General features: G+C 40.0%; 1 protein-coding gene across 3 annotated transcripts in view; it reads right to left on the minus strand.

Moving 5' to 3' along the window:
- Positions 1-14,932, minus strand: part of LOC140725616 (UAP56-interacting factor-like) — a 34,195-nt gene extending 19,263 nt beyond the window's left edge. For 2 of the 3 annotated variants that reach the window (XM_073041294.1, XM_073041292.1), the window contains exons 1-3: positions 12,505-12,555; positions 10,622-10,727; positions 6,775-6,918 (exon numbers count right to left, since the gene is read on the minus strand). In XM_073041294.1, the coding sequence (XP_072897395.1) occupies positions 6,775-6,918; positions 10,622-10,727; positions 12,505-12,540 (286 nt within the window). In that variant the 5' untranslated portion in view covers positions 12,541-12,555. Of the gene's footprint in view, positions 1-6,774; positions 6,919-10,621; positions 10,728-12,504; positions 12,556-14,822 lie in introns of those variants that run through there. The other variant, XM_073041295.1, reaches the window with a different exon arrangement.
- Positions 14,933-17,277: the final 2,345 nt, after the last annotated feature.

A 17,277-nucleotide genomic window follows, 5' to 3' on the forward strand; every position in this document is an offset into this window, starting at 1 on the left:
TATAAACTTAATTTACATAAAAGTGAATTATTTCCTATTAATAATTATTCTGATTATTATGATCAAATACCTTTTAATATTGCCCAAAACTATTTCACTTATCTTGGTATCAAAATCACTAAAAATTTTAAAGACCTATATAGGCTTATTAGCAGTTAAAAATAAATTTTCATTATTTTATAATATACCACACAGCACAAACATTTAAAAGCATATTTCATGTTAAGCTTGCAGATTTCTTGGATCTCACCGAATTCATACAAAGCTTCAGCATACTTCACTTCCCTGGAACTTCCTTCACCAGTTATAGATGCTTAGAGCACAGAAACCGGCCCTTCAATCTAACTAGCCCATGCTGACCAAGATGCCCCATGCAAGCTAGTCTCACTAACCAGGATCTAGCCATTATCTGCTAAACCTTTCCATGTACCTGCCCACTGCTTTAAAAAGTTGTTACCTGCCTCAACCACTTCCTCCAGCAACCAATAGCACATTGAGACCACTCCTCATCTAAAAAGTGGCCTTTCAAGTTTCTCCTAAATCTTTCTCTCACTCCAAGCTTCTGGTTTTGATAACCTCACTCTGGGAAAAAGACTGAGTACATTTACCCTATCTATGGGTAAATAAATTTATCCAGAGTGATTTTATATGAAATCCTCATGTTCTTATCTATCCCTGTAACCTCACCTCTCAATCTCCTACACTCCAAGAAATAAAGTACCAGTTTGTCCAACCTCTTCCTGTAACTCAGTCTGAAATCCTGGCAACATGCATGTACATCTTTTCCATACTTTTTCTAGTTTAATGGCATCATTCCTATAGCATGGTGATCAAAATTGAACAGAATACTCCAAGTGCGGTCTCGCTAGCTACCTGTACAACCACACCATGACCTCTAATTTTTTGTTTTAATGTCCTGACCTCCGAGGACCAGCATTGCAAATGCCTTCTACACCACCACGTCTGGCTGTGACTCCACTTCCAATCCCTGTCTACGACACTCCCCAGAGCCCTGCCATTCACTGTGAAATTCCTTCCTGGATTTGACTTTCCAAAACACAACATCTCATACTGCACTCAAAATGAACTCCATCTGCCATTCCACTGCAGTCAGCTGATCAAGATCCCCCCGTAACTTCCTTCACTGTCCACATCTGCAAATTTACTAAGCATGCCTCGTGTAATATTTTCCCAGTTGTTGCTATAGATAACTATAATGGGTCCAGCACTGACCTGAGGCACACCATTAGTCATGGCTCCCCAACCTGAGAAACAACCAACCTTCCATCATCACCCTTTGCTTTTTGCCATCAAGCCTATTATGTACCTATTTAACTAGCTCTCCCCGAAGCAGCCTACCACGTAGAACCTTATCAAAAGCCTTACTGAATGTTATTCATTAATAAACCACATCTACCACCCTGCCCTCATCAACATTCTTAGTCACTATCAAAAAAATTCAATCAAGCTTGAACTATGATCTACCATGCACAATGCTGACTACATCTCTTATACCACAGAATCTTCTCTAGTAACCTACCCATACACCACAGAAATTACACTTACTTGCCTATAAATCCCAGCTTTGCAGCTTTTCATAAATAAAGGCACAATGTTTTCTACTCTCCAAACTACGAGTACCTCACCCATGGCTAAAAATGATGCAAATATCTCTGTCAAAGTTCTTGCAATTTTATCACGCTTCCCACAGTGTTCTCTGATAAATCTGCTCTAACCCTCGAGATTTGTCTACCTTCATCCATTATAAGACATTCAGCACTTCTACTGTAATGTACACTATCACCAAGATCTCCCCATTTACTTTTCCAAGTACTGAAGTCTTTGTGTCTTTCTCCATCATATAAACTGAGGAGAAATATTCATTAAGGAATTGCTTATCCACTGCAGCTCCACACAAAGGTTTTCCCTTTGACAATGAGGGCCTTATTCTCTCTCTAGTTATTCTTTTGCGCTAAAAAATCTTTTTGGATTTGCCTTGATTTCCTCTGCCAATTACCTCATATCCCATCCCCCCCCCCCCACTGATTTCCATTGAGAATTCTTCTGCATCTCTTATTCTGCTCCAGGGATTCACTTGATTCCAGCTGCCTGTACGGGACCATGCCTCTGTCTTTATTTTTTCCTGGCCAGAGCCTCAATATCCTTTGTCATCCACAGTTTCCTGTTCCTACAAGTCTTGCCTTTCACTTTATTAAGAACCAGTGAAAGGTAAACTTGTAACCTAATATCTAGCTTGTTCAGTGGGTGAATGTATAATAGGAACCATTTTAAAACAACATCCATTTTGCAAAATCCATACAAGCTTCAAAGAAATCAATACTAGTTTTAAACCACATGCTTCCCAAGCAGTCTCTCAGGATCAAGTATCATTTGATTCCCCTCCAATTCTGTGGATTCCAAGGGGAATCATGAGGCCAGTATGGGAAGCACAGATTTTTCCCATAAATGGAGCTCAGGCAAAATGATGGATATACATCAGATGGTGTGCTCCCTTTCTTTTATGCAGGGCTTTTGTGTGCTCCCAATGCAAAGACTCAAAGTTACATATCATCCATCCTTTATGCTTCTTGTGATTGTGGGCCATGAGCCAACTGGGATACCGCATTTCAAGGCTTTGACCCTAGTTTTGAATCTTTTCTTCTTAACAAATCTGACCACGTAACTTAGCCCTCAGTGTTGAACTAGGAGAGGATATTGACTCGCTCATTCCTTCTAGTGAAATGAGAGGATTTTATGCCAATGGCACTGGTGGTGTCTTTCCAGTATGTCCAGATGCCTGATATTGGTAGCATAGATCCAGCTTATACTCACTGGAATTTAGAAGATTGAGGGGGGAATCTTATTGAAACGTATAAAATTCTAAAGGGATTGGACAGGCTAGATGCAGGAAGATTGTTTACAATGTTGGGGGAGTCCAAAACGAGGGTGTCACAGTTTAAGGGTAAAGGGGAAGCCTTTTAGGACCAAGATGAGGAAAAACTTCTTCACACAGAGAGTGGTGAATCTGTGGAATTCTCTGCCACAGGAAACAGTTGAGGCCAGCTCATTGGCTATACTTAAGAGGGAGTTAGATATGGCCCTTGTGGCTAAAGGGATCAGGGGGTATGGAGAGAAAGCAGGTACAGGGTTCTGAGTTGGATGATCAGCCATGATCATACTGAATGGTGGTGCAGGTTCGAAGGGCCAAATGACCTACTCCTGCACCTATTTTCTATGTTTCTATGTTTCTATCTCAAAAGTATACAAGGTCAAGGATTGCTGCTAACCAGTAGATCAGGTGTTGTAAGGCAGGTTCAAGGTTTTTGACTTTAAATGCCCATTCCGTCAATTGTACAAAGGCTGTGCATGAAGAATGATTTTGTCTTCCCTGCATGGAATTGGCTACTGTCAGTTGAGGGCCATCAGACAAGCATCCTTTTAAGTGCATGTAGTTACCTTGTGGCTTCTTACCTTGGTTCCCTGTGATACAGTTCACATTACTGCAGAGAAAAATGCACTGGGCAAAATGCATGCCATTGTCTAACATAAGAAAGCTTTCTGAATTAAAAATCAGTTATTTTCTAAAATGGGTTCATTATAACCTGAGATAGGGAATGCCCTGAGAAATCTGTAAAACACTTTCCATTGCACGAGGGCAGCATAATACTTTACAATGCCAGCAACTTGGATTCAATTCCACCACCATCTGTAAGGAGTTTCTGCATTCTCCCCATGACCACATTGGTATCCTCAGAGTGCTCAGGTTTCCTCCCACATTCCAAAGACGTACGGGTCAGTAGGTTAATTGGTCACGAGTGTAAATAGGTGGTGCGGGCTTGTTGGGCCTGTTACCATGCTGTCTCTCCAAATAAACATGCAAATTCTCTCTACATTAACATTCACTTACATAATAGTTCCTAGTTTCTACTTGATCTAAGTGTTCTCATTTAGGATTTATCCATCAATGAGGCAACATCGCTAAAATCTGTTTTCTCTAATCCACCAGGAATGTGGAGTCACCAAAGAGGCCCAGTTTCCAAGTTTCTAGGCTGTTTGTCAGATCTGAGGGCCACATGAGATGCTAAATGGATGGTCCTGATGTCAATTACCTGTACCAGGGTGTGGGAGAATTGCAGCTGAATTATTTACATAGCAAACCAGAAACCCCTGCTAATGATCAACTGAGATTTCAAATTCCACTGTGACAACAGGGATAATTAATTTTTGATAATTAAACTCATTCTTGAATTAAAAAGCCAGCAAGGGTATCTTGTAATAACACATCTTATTAAGATGCTGGGAATTTATGGTGAATTGGCTGCTTGGATTCAAAACTGGGTAGTAGTCAACAAGATGTACTCTAGCTGAAGGTCTGCGATTAGTGGTGTTCTGCAGGGATCTATACTGGGACCTCAGCTGTATGCAATATATATAAATGGGGATGGGTTAGTAAGTTTGCAGATGATATGAAGATTAGTGGTGCTGTGGATAGTGTAGATGACAAGCAAAGAATACAGTGGGTTAAAAATCAGTTGCAGATATGGGCAGAGAAATGGCAGATGGAGTTTAACCCAACCAAATGTAAAGGTTGCATCTTGGTAGGCCATATGTAAAGAGACAGTACACTGCTAAGAGCAAGCCCCTTAACGCTGTTGACGAGAAAAGTTCATAGCTCCCTGAAATTGGCTACACAGGTTGGCGGGGGTGGGTTAAGAAGGCATATGGCATGCTTGCCTTTATTAGTCAAGGCATTGAGCTCAATTGACAGGAAGTTAAATTGTAGCATTACAAGACTCTAGTTCAGCCACAATGTTAAATGCAGTTCTGGTTGCCTTATTATACGAAGGATGTTGAGTCTTTGGAGAGGGTGCAGAAGAGGTTTACCAGATTGTGTCCTCGATTAAAGGGCATGTGCTATATATAACAAGATGTTGGACAAACTTGGGTTGCTTTCTCTGGAGTAGAGGACGCCAAGGGGAGATTTGATAGAGGATTAATAAGACTTTGAGAGGCATATAGTAGACAGTAAATATCTTTTCCAAGGCTTGAAATTTCTAACAGAGGGCATGCATGCAAGATGAGAGAGGGTATTTTCAAAGGAGACCTGAGGGGCAAGCTTTTTCTCCCCTGAAACAGAGTGGTAGGTGCCTGGAATGTGCTGCTTGTGGTGGTGGTAGAGACAGATACATTAGATGTATTTAGTTAGGCACATGATCCTGAGGAAAATGGAAGGATATAGACATTGTGTACGCAGGAGATTAGTTTAACTGGCCATTACTAATTTATTTGGCTCAGCACAACAGCAGGCTGAAGGGCCTGTTCCTGTGCTGTTCTATTACAAATGCATAAGGTGGAGAGGAGTCACCTTTTCCTACACTAACTAGTTGTGGTAAACTATGTATACCTGTCTGGACACACCCCTCTGCTGACTGCTCCTGTGGCTCCTCCCACAGACCCCTGTATAAAGGCGATTGGAGGCACTGCTCCTCCCTCAGTCTCCGAGATGCCATGCTCCGTTTTGCTGCTAATAAAAGCCTATCGTTCACCTCCCGTCTCCGAGAGTTATTGATGGTGCATCACTAGTTGACTTGAGAATCCAACCCATACTATTGGGGCCAACTCTGAAATGCCCCTCAAATGGAAAGGCATTTATTGAGCCATCAAATCCTGGTCCTGCTTTGATGTCCACAACCTATCAATCACAGAATTTAAAGTAAAATCTCTATAATGTTGTGGAGAGGCAGTTACTGTTTGCATTTATCATTATATAAACCTACAAAAATATGAGCAGGATGTGCTGGAGCTTGGGAGTTCAGCACAGCCACAAAATGGACATTTGTGGTGCAAGCTAGTTTTGAGTGACAAGGTGATGGTGATGGAATCTGCTAGGCAACAAACTTATTAGTGGTAGACAGGGTCTGTGCACTTTGATGAACTTCAGAAAATACACGTACAATTTACAAGGATAACAACTGAAGAATCAGTAAGCTAGAGCTTTAGCCTCTATGAAGTTGGCACAAATATAAGGCAGCATTGAAGGAGATGACCCAAGGGACATGTTTTTGTGTTTATAAACACATGGAGTGGTGGAAATCTGGAACATGCTGTCAGAGAAGATGATGGAACCATATAGTACATTTTAGAAGCATTCAGTATAACTGGGTATAAAAGCTTTAAATAACCTAGACTCAGCATAGTCAAAATAAAATATTCATCCCCTCATAGCAGCAGCACACACTAATGATGTTATTAGTACCCAATGGCTGCATCCCTCAAATAATTTGCAGTGTTTGTCTATAAATGGCACTCCTAGAATACCCTTGTGCATTTTCCAACATGTCGTTGATAGATTAGAAGAGTTTCCAGTTTTAAAACACTTTCTGTTTTCACCAGCAAACTTTATAAGCTTACATCTGCTCTGGCAAAGATCAGCTGTCATTAAGTAAAGACTAAGACCAGAAACATTACAGTTCTTATAGCTCAATGATATGCATTTATCAATGGCTCTTTTAAAGATTTCTGATGAATTTTTAAGATTCTGAAGGACTGCTCAAAAATGTTAAAATCTTCGAGTATTGCCATTATTACTATTTGCAATCAGAGAAATGCAACTTAAAAAAACAAGCTCTACTTCAAATAAGTGTTTATATCTTGATATTAAATGACAAGTCTCTGATTTTGCTCCAGTATTCCAAAAGTGCAATTTGCAGAGACAGTGATTTCAGATCAAAGGTACATCAAGTGAACAGCAGCTCCGGTAACTTCTAAACTTACCGGATCGTTGTGGGATTCCACGCCAATTGTTTGACCGTTTCAGCTGTATTGTTGAATAGGAAGAGCGATTTAATATCTGTTTTCCTTTACGTGGTACAGATTTCTTCACATTACGCTGCTTTTTATTCAGTTTAATTATATCATCTGTGGTACACAAAATGTAATTTACAGTTAAAGGATGAACAATAAAGATTACTTTTGTTGCAGTCATCATTGAATGGGTCACACGCTGAAAATATGGGAAATTTAAAAGTAAATTAATTTAATACAGCTCAGGGCCATCTAGAGGTTCATTTGAGAAGGTATCACGCTCCCATTGTTAAATATCAAATTATTCTCTTCCTGTAATATTTAATTGCACAGTGATACCAGAAATTCAAATACATAAATATGATTGGCATTCCCTCGTCAGAGGAACGTGGGGCGAGTCCACTGCTTTCTGCTAATTGCAACACAAGCAGATAGGATGATAAAGCTGACGAACTGCATACTTGCCTTCATCAGTCATATGGTATAAAATTTTGGTCAAACCATGTTTGGAATATAGTAAGCGAGTTTTAGTTGCCACTTTATATGGAGGATGTGGATCTTTGGAAAGGGTGCATAACAGATTAGAGAGTATGACCTATAAGGAGGTTGGATAAACTTGGATTGTTTTCTCTGGAACAGAATGGGAGACATAGATTATAAAATTATGAGTGGCATACACAGGTCAGTCTCTTCCCCCCAGGATTCAAATGTCAAACAATAGGGGACAGAGGGTGAAGCTATAGGGAATGTGCAGGGTGAGGTTTTTTCCTCTTCCTTCACACAAGGTAGTACATCCCTAGAACATACTGTCAAGAGTGATTATGAAAGCAGAAATGATAGTGGAATTTAAGATGCATTTAGACAAGCTCTTGAGCATAAAGGGAATGAAGGGATATGGTTCACAAGCAGGCATGTAGGTCTAGTTTAATTTGACATCACTGCTAGCATAGACAACATGAAGCCTGTTCCTGTGCTGTACTGTTCTATGTTTACGTTAACATTCCAGAATCTTGGCCACCTTAGCTATAATGGAGAATTGGATTTAAACAAAGTTCTATCATTGCTAATAAATAGCATTAGAGTATTCAACTGCAGCAGATGAGATAAATGGATATATATATAAAAATAAATAAGTCACCAGATATATTTCAGGAACAATTCTGCATACTTCTACATCTAATGATACATTAACAAATATCAAAGGCTGACGAGCAGTAGCAGCACCCATCAGAAATTTAGTTGTAAGTTACACTAACCCGGAGCAATTGGGTAGCCAGATGCCTTGGCATATCCAGATTCAAAATTAAAAACAACAACTTGCAGAATTGCACAAGCTGTTCCGTAAGACCAGAAAGGTAATCATTCAATTTCCCTCTCACATGGCTTCACCTATTACCTGCCAGCTTTTCCTCCATACCCCCGCCATCTTTTAAAGTTCAAATTAATTATCAAATTACATATCACCATATACTACCTTGAGATTCATTTTCTTAGTTATTTGTAGGAAAATAAATGTAATAGAATTTATGAGAAAATATACTAACAAAAGACTGACGTGTGTGTGTGTGTGTGTGTGTGTGTGTGTTTGTGTACACACACACAAAAAACGTTCCTCCAGACTACTCCGGATTTGCTGACATTTTTATTCTAACTTCTTCACTCTTTCTTTCCAATCCTGATGAAAGGTCTTGGCCTGAAATGTTGTTTATTCCCCTCCAGAGATGCTGTCCGACCTGCTGAGTTCCTCCAGCAATGTGTGTTATAGAATCATAATCCATGCTTTATGATCCTTCTGATTCTAAGGAGATCTAATTTTATGTGTGAAATATTCAGAATATTTCAAAATTCATAGATGTAAACAATTTAACATGTAGATTAATCTTGTGTTCTAATTTTTATTCATTCTGTAAAATATCAGTTACTTTCCTTATCAAATTTGACTTCCTATAAATACCAATTCTTTAATGTGATTTGCTACTCAGTTAAATGACATCACTCCTGTAGAGCACCTGACTTACAATGATACTGATCTCCAACAGCAGCCAGTTTTTAGAGAAATTCAGTCCAGCAATACTTTTAATGGGCTATTTTCATTTTGAAGTCAGCAGTTAGCCCCATTCCTTTGCCACTGATTATAAAATCTAATTTTATGTACGTTCTGACTGGAGAAACTGGTGGATATTGTAGTCTTTATTCATCAGAACAAGCAGACGTTCTCTTGGAAACCCTGTTGGTTGCAGAAACCCTGTTGGTTGTGTCCCACAAATTCAAAATCCATCAGTTTTTATACTATTAAGAACAATGCTAACAGTAAGTGACTCAATACAACTTCAAAAACCACAATGACCGCTTACTTCAATATCTTATGTTTGACAAATGGTGTCTTTGAAGTATGTATTAATAGTGGGAGCATATTGTACCTAATAAGACACCTCTGAAGGTTCACACATCTTTGTGAAAAACTAATTCAAACAGATGGTCAATAAGCTTTTCAGGACAGAACCAGGATCCCAAGATTAGTGTTGTGAGGGATGTTTTTGAGTATACAAATATCCCAGTTATTGATAGAGCAAAATATTTGTATGATCATGTTTGATATGCTAAGTAACAAAATTTGGTATAGTCTGGCAGCCCTTCTTGGTCTCTGGAAGGTCCATCATGGGTAAAACACTTCCCACCACTGAGCACATTTATATGGACCGCTGTCACAGGAATGAGGTATCGGTCAAGACATGCTCTTCTCACTGCTGCCATCAGGAAGGTGATACAGGAGCCTCAGGACCCACACCACCTGGTACCCCTCAATCATCGGGCACTTCACTTGCCACATCACTGAACTGCTCCCACAACCTATAGACTCACTTTCAAGGACTCTTCATCTCGTGTTATCGATATTTACCGGTATTACTTATTTATTATATTTTTCTTTATTTTTGTAGTTGCAGCTTGTATTTTGCACATTGGCTGCTTGTCCATCTGCTAGGTATGGTCCTTCATAAATTCTATTGCTTTCTGGATTTACCATGAATACCCGCAAAAAATCTCAAGGGTTTAATATGGCGACATATGTACTTTAATAATCAGTCTTTGAACTTTGAAGGGTGCAAAATAAATCAGCTGCAGTTGCCTTGTTTGTTGTAGGTCAATTAACATAGCCCACTGTCTTATGTTTGGCTGATGCAGGCAAGAATGCCTCATGGCAACATCACTTTATAAACAATAATATCTTGAATAGCCAGCCTCCTGCTGTGGGCTAGTAGCCTGTGCTCTGCTGATACATTTTAATTTCAAAACCAATTACTGCTTTTACTTTACACTTAATTAGGTTTATTTTCAAAGACTAGTTGGTTTTTGTCAGTATAAAAAGGTGTCCCATATCCAACAATTCACTTACAATATAGCCTCAAACTTGTTTGTTTTTGAAAGTCCACCTACTCCAGTCTTATGGGACACAATTCATAACAGCAATAACTGATAGTTTCTGCATTTTTTATTGTTAGGGAATATTCTGGAGTTATGTGAATATAGCAAATATTATTTCAAACAAGAATCAGGCTTCAGTTCTTATTGTAAATTGCAAGCTGTAAACTGATGTCCACCTAAACTGAGAGCAAGGTTTGATTAATATAAGTGCTGGGTTGATGCACTTAGAGCGAGGAATGACCTGATGTTTGGATGATTTAAATGCCAGTCCAAATGATTTGAAAAGGCAGGGTGACCAGACTGGGGTAAAGGGCCAGGCCCATTCTGAGGCTAAGCGCCTGCTCCAGGCTTTGTGTCTGAGGACTCACTTTCATTCTAAATGCTGTTTGCTTACTTTTATTGCTTGAACGATATGCTTTTTCTCCCCCTCTCTGCACATTGGATGTCTGCCGGTCTTTTTTAAAAAAAATGTTCTTTTGGGTTTCTTGTTTTCTGGCTGCCTGTAAGAAGATGAATCTCAAGTTTGTATTAATAAATGTACTTTGAACTTTGAAGCCCACAGACCAAGAGATTTGGTTTGCAAAATGGTGACCATGATGCATTTGCATATGCAAGAGTAAAACATCAAGACAAGGGGAGTTGTATTAATTGGTTTGCATCAAACCAGGCAACATCGCTAAATTAGTTGCACCATTGTGACTTGAGTTCAAGCTGCCAGACCAGATGGATGATGTCAGGTGTAGGCAATTAACAAGTCTTTGTGCACTTATCATGTTTGTGTTCTCAGTGACAGCCCTGACATTAATTTTGGGTATTTGGGATTTCAGCCTCCAGAAATTTTTTGACTAGTTCTGTGAATCAGTTTGAGACAAAAGGCATTTGAACATTCCAGAGGCATCTGTCACTGTAGATGAGCAATTCAAAAGAAGCATTGTCAACTCAAAACATTGAAGGAAACAATGTAATTATAACTATTGGAATTCTATTGTATTAGCTCCTGTTATCTTTGATATGAAGGGTATAAAGATGTGATGCACCTTTGGTTTTGTGAACCTCCACCCAGAGTGTCTCCAGAATACCTACATGTTGTGCTGAATAAAGACTTCTATATCACTGATAACAATGGTTAATGATTTAGATGAAGGGATTAAAAGTAACATTAGCAAATTTGCAGATGACACAAAGCTGGGTGGCAGTGTGAAATGTGAGGAGGATGTTATGACTTGGACAGGTTGGGTGAGTGGGCAGATGCATGGCAGATGCAGTTTAATGTGGATAAATATGAGGTTATCCACTTTAGTGGCAAGAACAGGAAGGCAGATTACGATCTGAATGGTGTCAAATTAGGAAAAGGGGAAGTACAATGAGATCTAGGTGTCCTTGTTCATCAGTCACTGAAAGTAAGCATGCAGGTACAGCAGGCAGTGAAGAAAGCTAATGGCATGTTGGCCTTCATATCAAGGGGAGTTGAGTATAGGAGCAAAGAGGTCCTTCTGCAGTTGTACAGGGTCCTGGTGAGACCACACCTGGAGTATTGTGTTTTGGTCTCCAAATTTGAGGAAGGGCATTCTTGCTATTGAGGGAGTGCAGCGTAGGTTCATGAGGTTAATTCCCGGGATGATGGGACTGTCATAGGTTGAAAGATTGGAGCGAATGGGCTTGTATACACTGGAAGGATGAGAGGGGATCTGATTGAGATATAAGATTATTAAGGGATTGGACATGCTAGAGGCAGGAAATATGTTCCTGATGTTGGGGGAGTCCAGAACCAGAGGCCACAGTTTAAGAATAAGGGGTAGGCCATTTAGAACAGAGTTGAGGAAAAACTTTTTCACCCAGAGAGTTGAGGATCTGTGGAATGATCTGCCTCAGAAGGCAGTGGAGGCCAATTCTCTGGATGCTTTCAAGAAAGAGTTAGATAGAGCTCTTAAGGATAGTGGAGTCAAGGGATATGGGGAGAAGGCAAGAACGGGGTACTGATTGTTGATGATCAGTCATGATCACAGTGAATGGCGGTGCTGGCTCAAAGGACCGAATGGCCTACTCCTGCACCTATTGTCTATTATCACCAGTTGCAGTGTCTTTCAGGTGACTTAATTCAGTGACAACATGCATCTCAAATTCTGGTCCACTAAATTAATGATTATCTGAAAGTACCACTGTATTAGCTGCCTTGCAGCGATAAACTCAATCCATACTTCAGTTTGAAAATTTCTCGAAGCAATAGCACGACATGCAACACTTCTAACATTAGTGTGCTAAATTCTTTATAATCACCAATAGGGACTGTGTGCGAGGTGTTGGAATAAGCATGAGCTACATTGGAGAAAAGTTAACCATTTTGGATCATTAAGCATCAGACCTGATGGAAAGAACAGTTTGATACAAACAACAGTTGTTAATGAAGCCATATCAGAATACTATTGATTTTGTTGGCAACTGGAGGAAATGTATCTTCAGTGGTGAACAAATGATAGAGCATTGAAGAGCATCACTGAAAATCCTCAAATGTTGCCTAATGATGCATATATTACATTGAGTATCACCAATGAAACATTTCAGGGTGGACCACGGGAGCAGGTGAAGTGGGGCAGGGTGTCATCAGATAGAAGTGATGGGCAAGTGAGAAGGGAAGGGCAAGAGGGGATCCAGAATAGGGATTTTCTCCTCTCTCCCTTTCTTTTTCCATTCTGCCTCCTCTCTTCCTACCTGCCCATTACCTCCCTCTGGTTCTCCTCCTCCTTCCTTTTCTCCCATGTTCCACTCCCTTCTCCTATCAGATTCCTTCTTCTTCAGGCCCCTTCCCCCCCCCCCCACCTTTCTTCATATGTACTTTGATAATAAATTTGCTTTAAGCTTGAACTGTAACAATATGTAAAGGCTGAGCTGAAGGGGCTTTTTTTCCTTCGGAGCAAAGGAGCATGAGAGGCGACTTGACGGAAGTATAAAAGATAATAAGAGAATTGATAGAATAGACAGCCTCTGCCTTTTTCCCAGGGTTTTCCCAGGGTGGTAATGGCTAATACAAGAGCATATGCTTTTAAAGTGTCTGGAGGATCGTTAGACAAATCAACCAAGTTCTAACTGAAGTTGCTAAGGGCTCAACGGCTTTCCATAGTTCCAACGTGACCACTCAACTGCAATGCCAAAACTATACAACAGCCAGCTGCAATTTTTTTTTATTTTATGTTGTTGAGATATAGCACAGAACTGGTTCTTTGAGCCACACCACCCAGCAAACCCCGATTAAACCCTAGCCTAATCACAGAACAATTTACAATGACCAATTAAGTCTTTGGACTGTGGAAGGAAACCGGAACACCCATAAGAAACCCACACAGTCATGGGAAGAGCATAACACATCTTACAGACAGCAGCAGGAATTGAACCCAGTTCACTGGTCCTCTAAAGTATTGTGCTAACCACTACACTATGAAGCTACCCTGTAAATGTGAATGTTATTTAACCCTAGAAAGCTTCAAAAGGCTTCCAGCATAATACAAATAGAAACAGAGTCATTCAAAGCTCTAACCTTCAAAGTAAATTTATGATCAAGGTACATATATTTCATACACAATCCTGAGATTCATTTTCTTGTGGGCATACTCAGTAAATCCAAAACCCATAATAGAATCAATGACAGACAGCACCAAATAGAATGGGCAAATAATTAAACCACAGCTTGAAGAAGCCAATCTTAAGAAATTGAATAATGATTGTTTCATATCTGCTTTAATTTCTCACTTTTCAGATGTGGCCATCAAAGCTTTAAATCTGCTCATACTCCCTACACTGTATATTTAGCAAAACAAAGCTGTTAAACATAATCACACAAGATGTGGGAATTCTGCTGAAGGGTCTCGGCCTGAAATGTCGACTGTACTCTTTCCTATAGATGCTGCCTGGCCTGAGCTCCTCCAGCATTTTGTGTGTTGCTTGGATTTCCAACCTCTGTAGATTTTCTCTTGTTTCTGCTAAGCAGTTATTTCTTTCATTTCTAAATATGCAATACAGACATTACTGACTTTCCTAATGCATTCAGCGTTACATTTTAAAGGTTAAAAAAAATCTACTTTCATGTAAATTCTTTAAATGGCTTCTGGTGGTGGTGACAGTGGGAGTGGAGTGAAAGTCAGAGAAAAATAGTATCAACGGGGTTTATTCTACACATCTTCAGTGATCAGATGATCAGAATTCTAGATAATTTAATGTTCACGGTTTGAATTAGCATGTTTAAGTGTACTATTCTTTACAAAATATTAATATTTAATGCAAAACATCTTAACCGTTGCCAATTATAAAATAATGAAAATTTATCATTCCAAAGATTAGAGAAATCTGAGACACAGTTTGGATTAAAAAAAACTACAGAATGATATTTAAAACTTCAGCCAACTCAATTCACACCTACGCAGCCAAGCACATTTTTCTTCACTCTGCCATTAAAATTCCTTCCTTGTCCCCGTATCCCAAAACTGGCCAGGCCACGATCTCAATTTAGCACACATCTCAATTAGAGGGTACCAATTCTCCGCTCTTTTCAGTCAAAACAAAGGCAAGGTAAAGGCAGGTGCAGAGTGGAGCCAGCAGCCTACCCAAAGACATGTCCAATTTGTCAGGTCCCGTATCCCCCGTCACCGCCGCACTCCACTCCATGCCGACCATTTCCCCCTCGCCTGGCGGCTTTGTTACGTCAGGACCGACGTCATCCCGCAAACCTACCACGCACCCGGTCGCAGTCTCAGGTTTAAATCAACAGAACGGTTTAATGATAATTAATCTTTCATCAGACAAAAATGGTTCTGATTCTTAGTCGAAATCATTGGTATGCATAACACGTAAATGCTCTGAAATGGGAACGAAGTGCTGAAGGAACTCAGCAAGTCGGGCAGCGCCTGTGGAGGGGCATAAATAGTCGATGTTTTGGGCTGAGACCCTTCATTATTCCCTTCCACAGACGTTGCTGAAGATTTCCAGTGTCTGCAGATTCTCTTGTGTTTATGACTTTGAATACGTATTCAGCTGGTTAGGCTGCACCAGCGCAGCTGGGAAGATGATGAACTATTCGTCTGGTTGACTCAGACGTGGATTTCAGCTGAGTAATCACTGCACAAATGGGATTCCCATTCTAGGATGTTTCTTTGCGTCTTGTACTCCACTCATGCTCTTTATTTGCAATTAATCTTTTTTCATTGTTTGACATCAAAAACAGATAATGCTGAAAAAAGACAGCAGGAGAAGTAGAATAGATAACTAGATAAGCTGTTAGGTTTTGCAACTTTAAAACATTACATCAATTAAAAGGAAGACACGGAATGTCTGTGTTTACTTTCAGCGAGACGCCCACGTATCACGTGGTGGCGCGATGACGTTTTCAATTACGTCTTTATAGAACCCGTAATGAATTATTTAAACGAAAATACTGAACCAAACAATATATATCAAAGATTATTCAAATATTAAATATACAACAGAAATGGTTTCACAAACACGAGAAAATCTGCAGATGATGGAAATCCAAAGCAATACACACTAATTGCTGGAAAAACCGGGAGTGTGGAGGTGATACAGGTGATAGGTGAAACCGGAAGAGGGGGAGGGTTAAGTAGTTGGTGAAAGATGAAGGGGTGGAGAAGGGGGAATCTGATTGGAAAGCATAGAAGACCATAGAAGTCAGAAAAAGGAGGGGCACCAAAGAGAGGTGATGGGCAGGTAAGGAGATGAGAGAGTAAAAAGGAATGGGGAATGGGTGAAGGAGAGGGTGGGGTAATTACCGGAAATTCGAGAAATCGATGTTCAAGCCATCGCGTTGGAGTCTACCCAGACGGAATATTGCATGGACAAATGCCCAAGACGTGGAGTGGTAGGCAGAGCAAATCACCAATACCTGAGAGTCACGAAGGGACAGTGCAAAGGAAGATGTTTGAATGTGGAGGCTGGTTGGATTTTGTAATTATTTTACCGATCTCTTGGCTGGTTCATTTGAAGCCAGATGATACAAAGAAATAAAAGTATATTCAATACTATTCTCTTTCAAAAAGCTTGAACCTCTCAGCCCTTCTGGCTGCAATTACAATGATTAACAATGAATTGGTTGCAGACATCACTTCTCATTTCATTACTGAATACTAAACTCTTGTTTTGAGATTGTAATTCCTGGTTTCAAACAGCCTAGACAAGGGAATATAAACCATATATCAAGAACAGGATTTGTTTTGGAATTTTGAATGTGATCACTTCTAATTCTCTCAAATCTCAGAAAGCATAGGCCTGGTGTACATTATGATCATACATAAACTTCAATCCCAGGAAAATGAATCTGGTGAATCATCTCTCTTTTCCCTTCCTGATCCTGGCTCCCCCTCTTGCCCTTTCTCTTCACCTGCCTATCACAATCCTTTGTGCCCCCTCCTTCCTTTTCTGCAACAGTCCACTCTCATCTTTGTCTTCATGTAGCATGACTTTTTCCAACTATCACCTGCCACCTTCTCACTTCATCCCCCTCCACTCCCCCACCTGTAGTTCATAATATTTGAGGAATATTGAATTGACTTTATTACTTACACCCTTCATATACAAGAGTAGAAATCTTTATGTTACATCTGTCTAAATGTGCAATTTACAGTAATTTGTAATAAATAGTATGTACAACAATGTAACATAGAAATACCAGTTATGGCAGCATGAATTAATCAATCTGATGACCTGGCGGAAGAAGTTGTCCTGAAGCCTGTCGATCCTGACTTTTATGCTGTGGTACCATTTCCCAGATGGTAGCAGCTGGAAGTTTGTGGTTGGGGTAACTTGGGTCCCCAATGATCCTTCAGGCCTTTTTTACACACCCATCTTAGTAAATGTCCTGAATAGTGGGAAGTTCACATTTGCAGATGCACTGGGTTGTCCGCACCACTCTCTGCAGAGTCCTGCGATTAAGGAAGGTACAGTTCCCATACTAGGCAGTGATGCAGCCAGTTGGGATGCTCTCAATTGTGCCCCTGTAGAAAGTTCTTAGGATTTGGGAGCCCATACCAGATGTCTTCAACCATCTGA

This window comes from Hemitrygon akajei, chromosome 3 (assembly GCF_048418815.1).
Source record: "Hemitrygon akajei chromosome 3, sHemAka1.3, whole genome shotgun sequence".
Classification (NCBI taxonomy): domain Eukaryota; kingdom Metazoa; phylum Chordata; class Chondrichthyes; order Myliobatiformes; family Dasyatidae; genus Hemitrygon; species Hemitrygon akajei.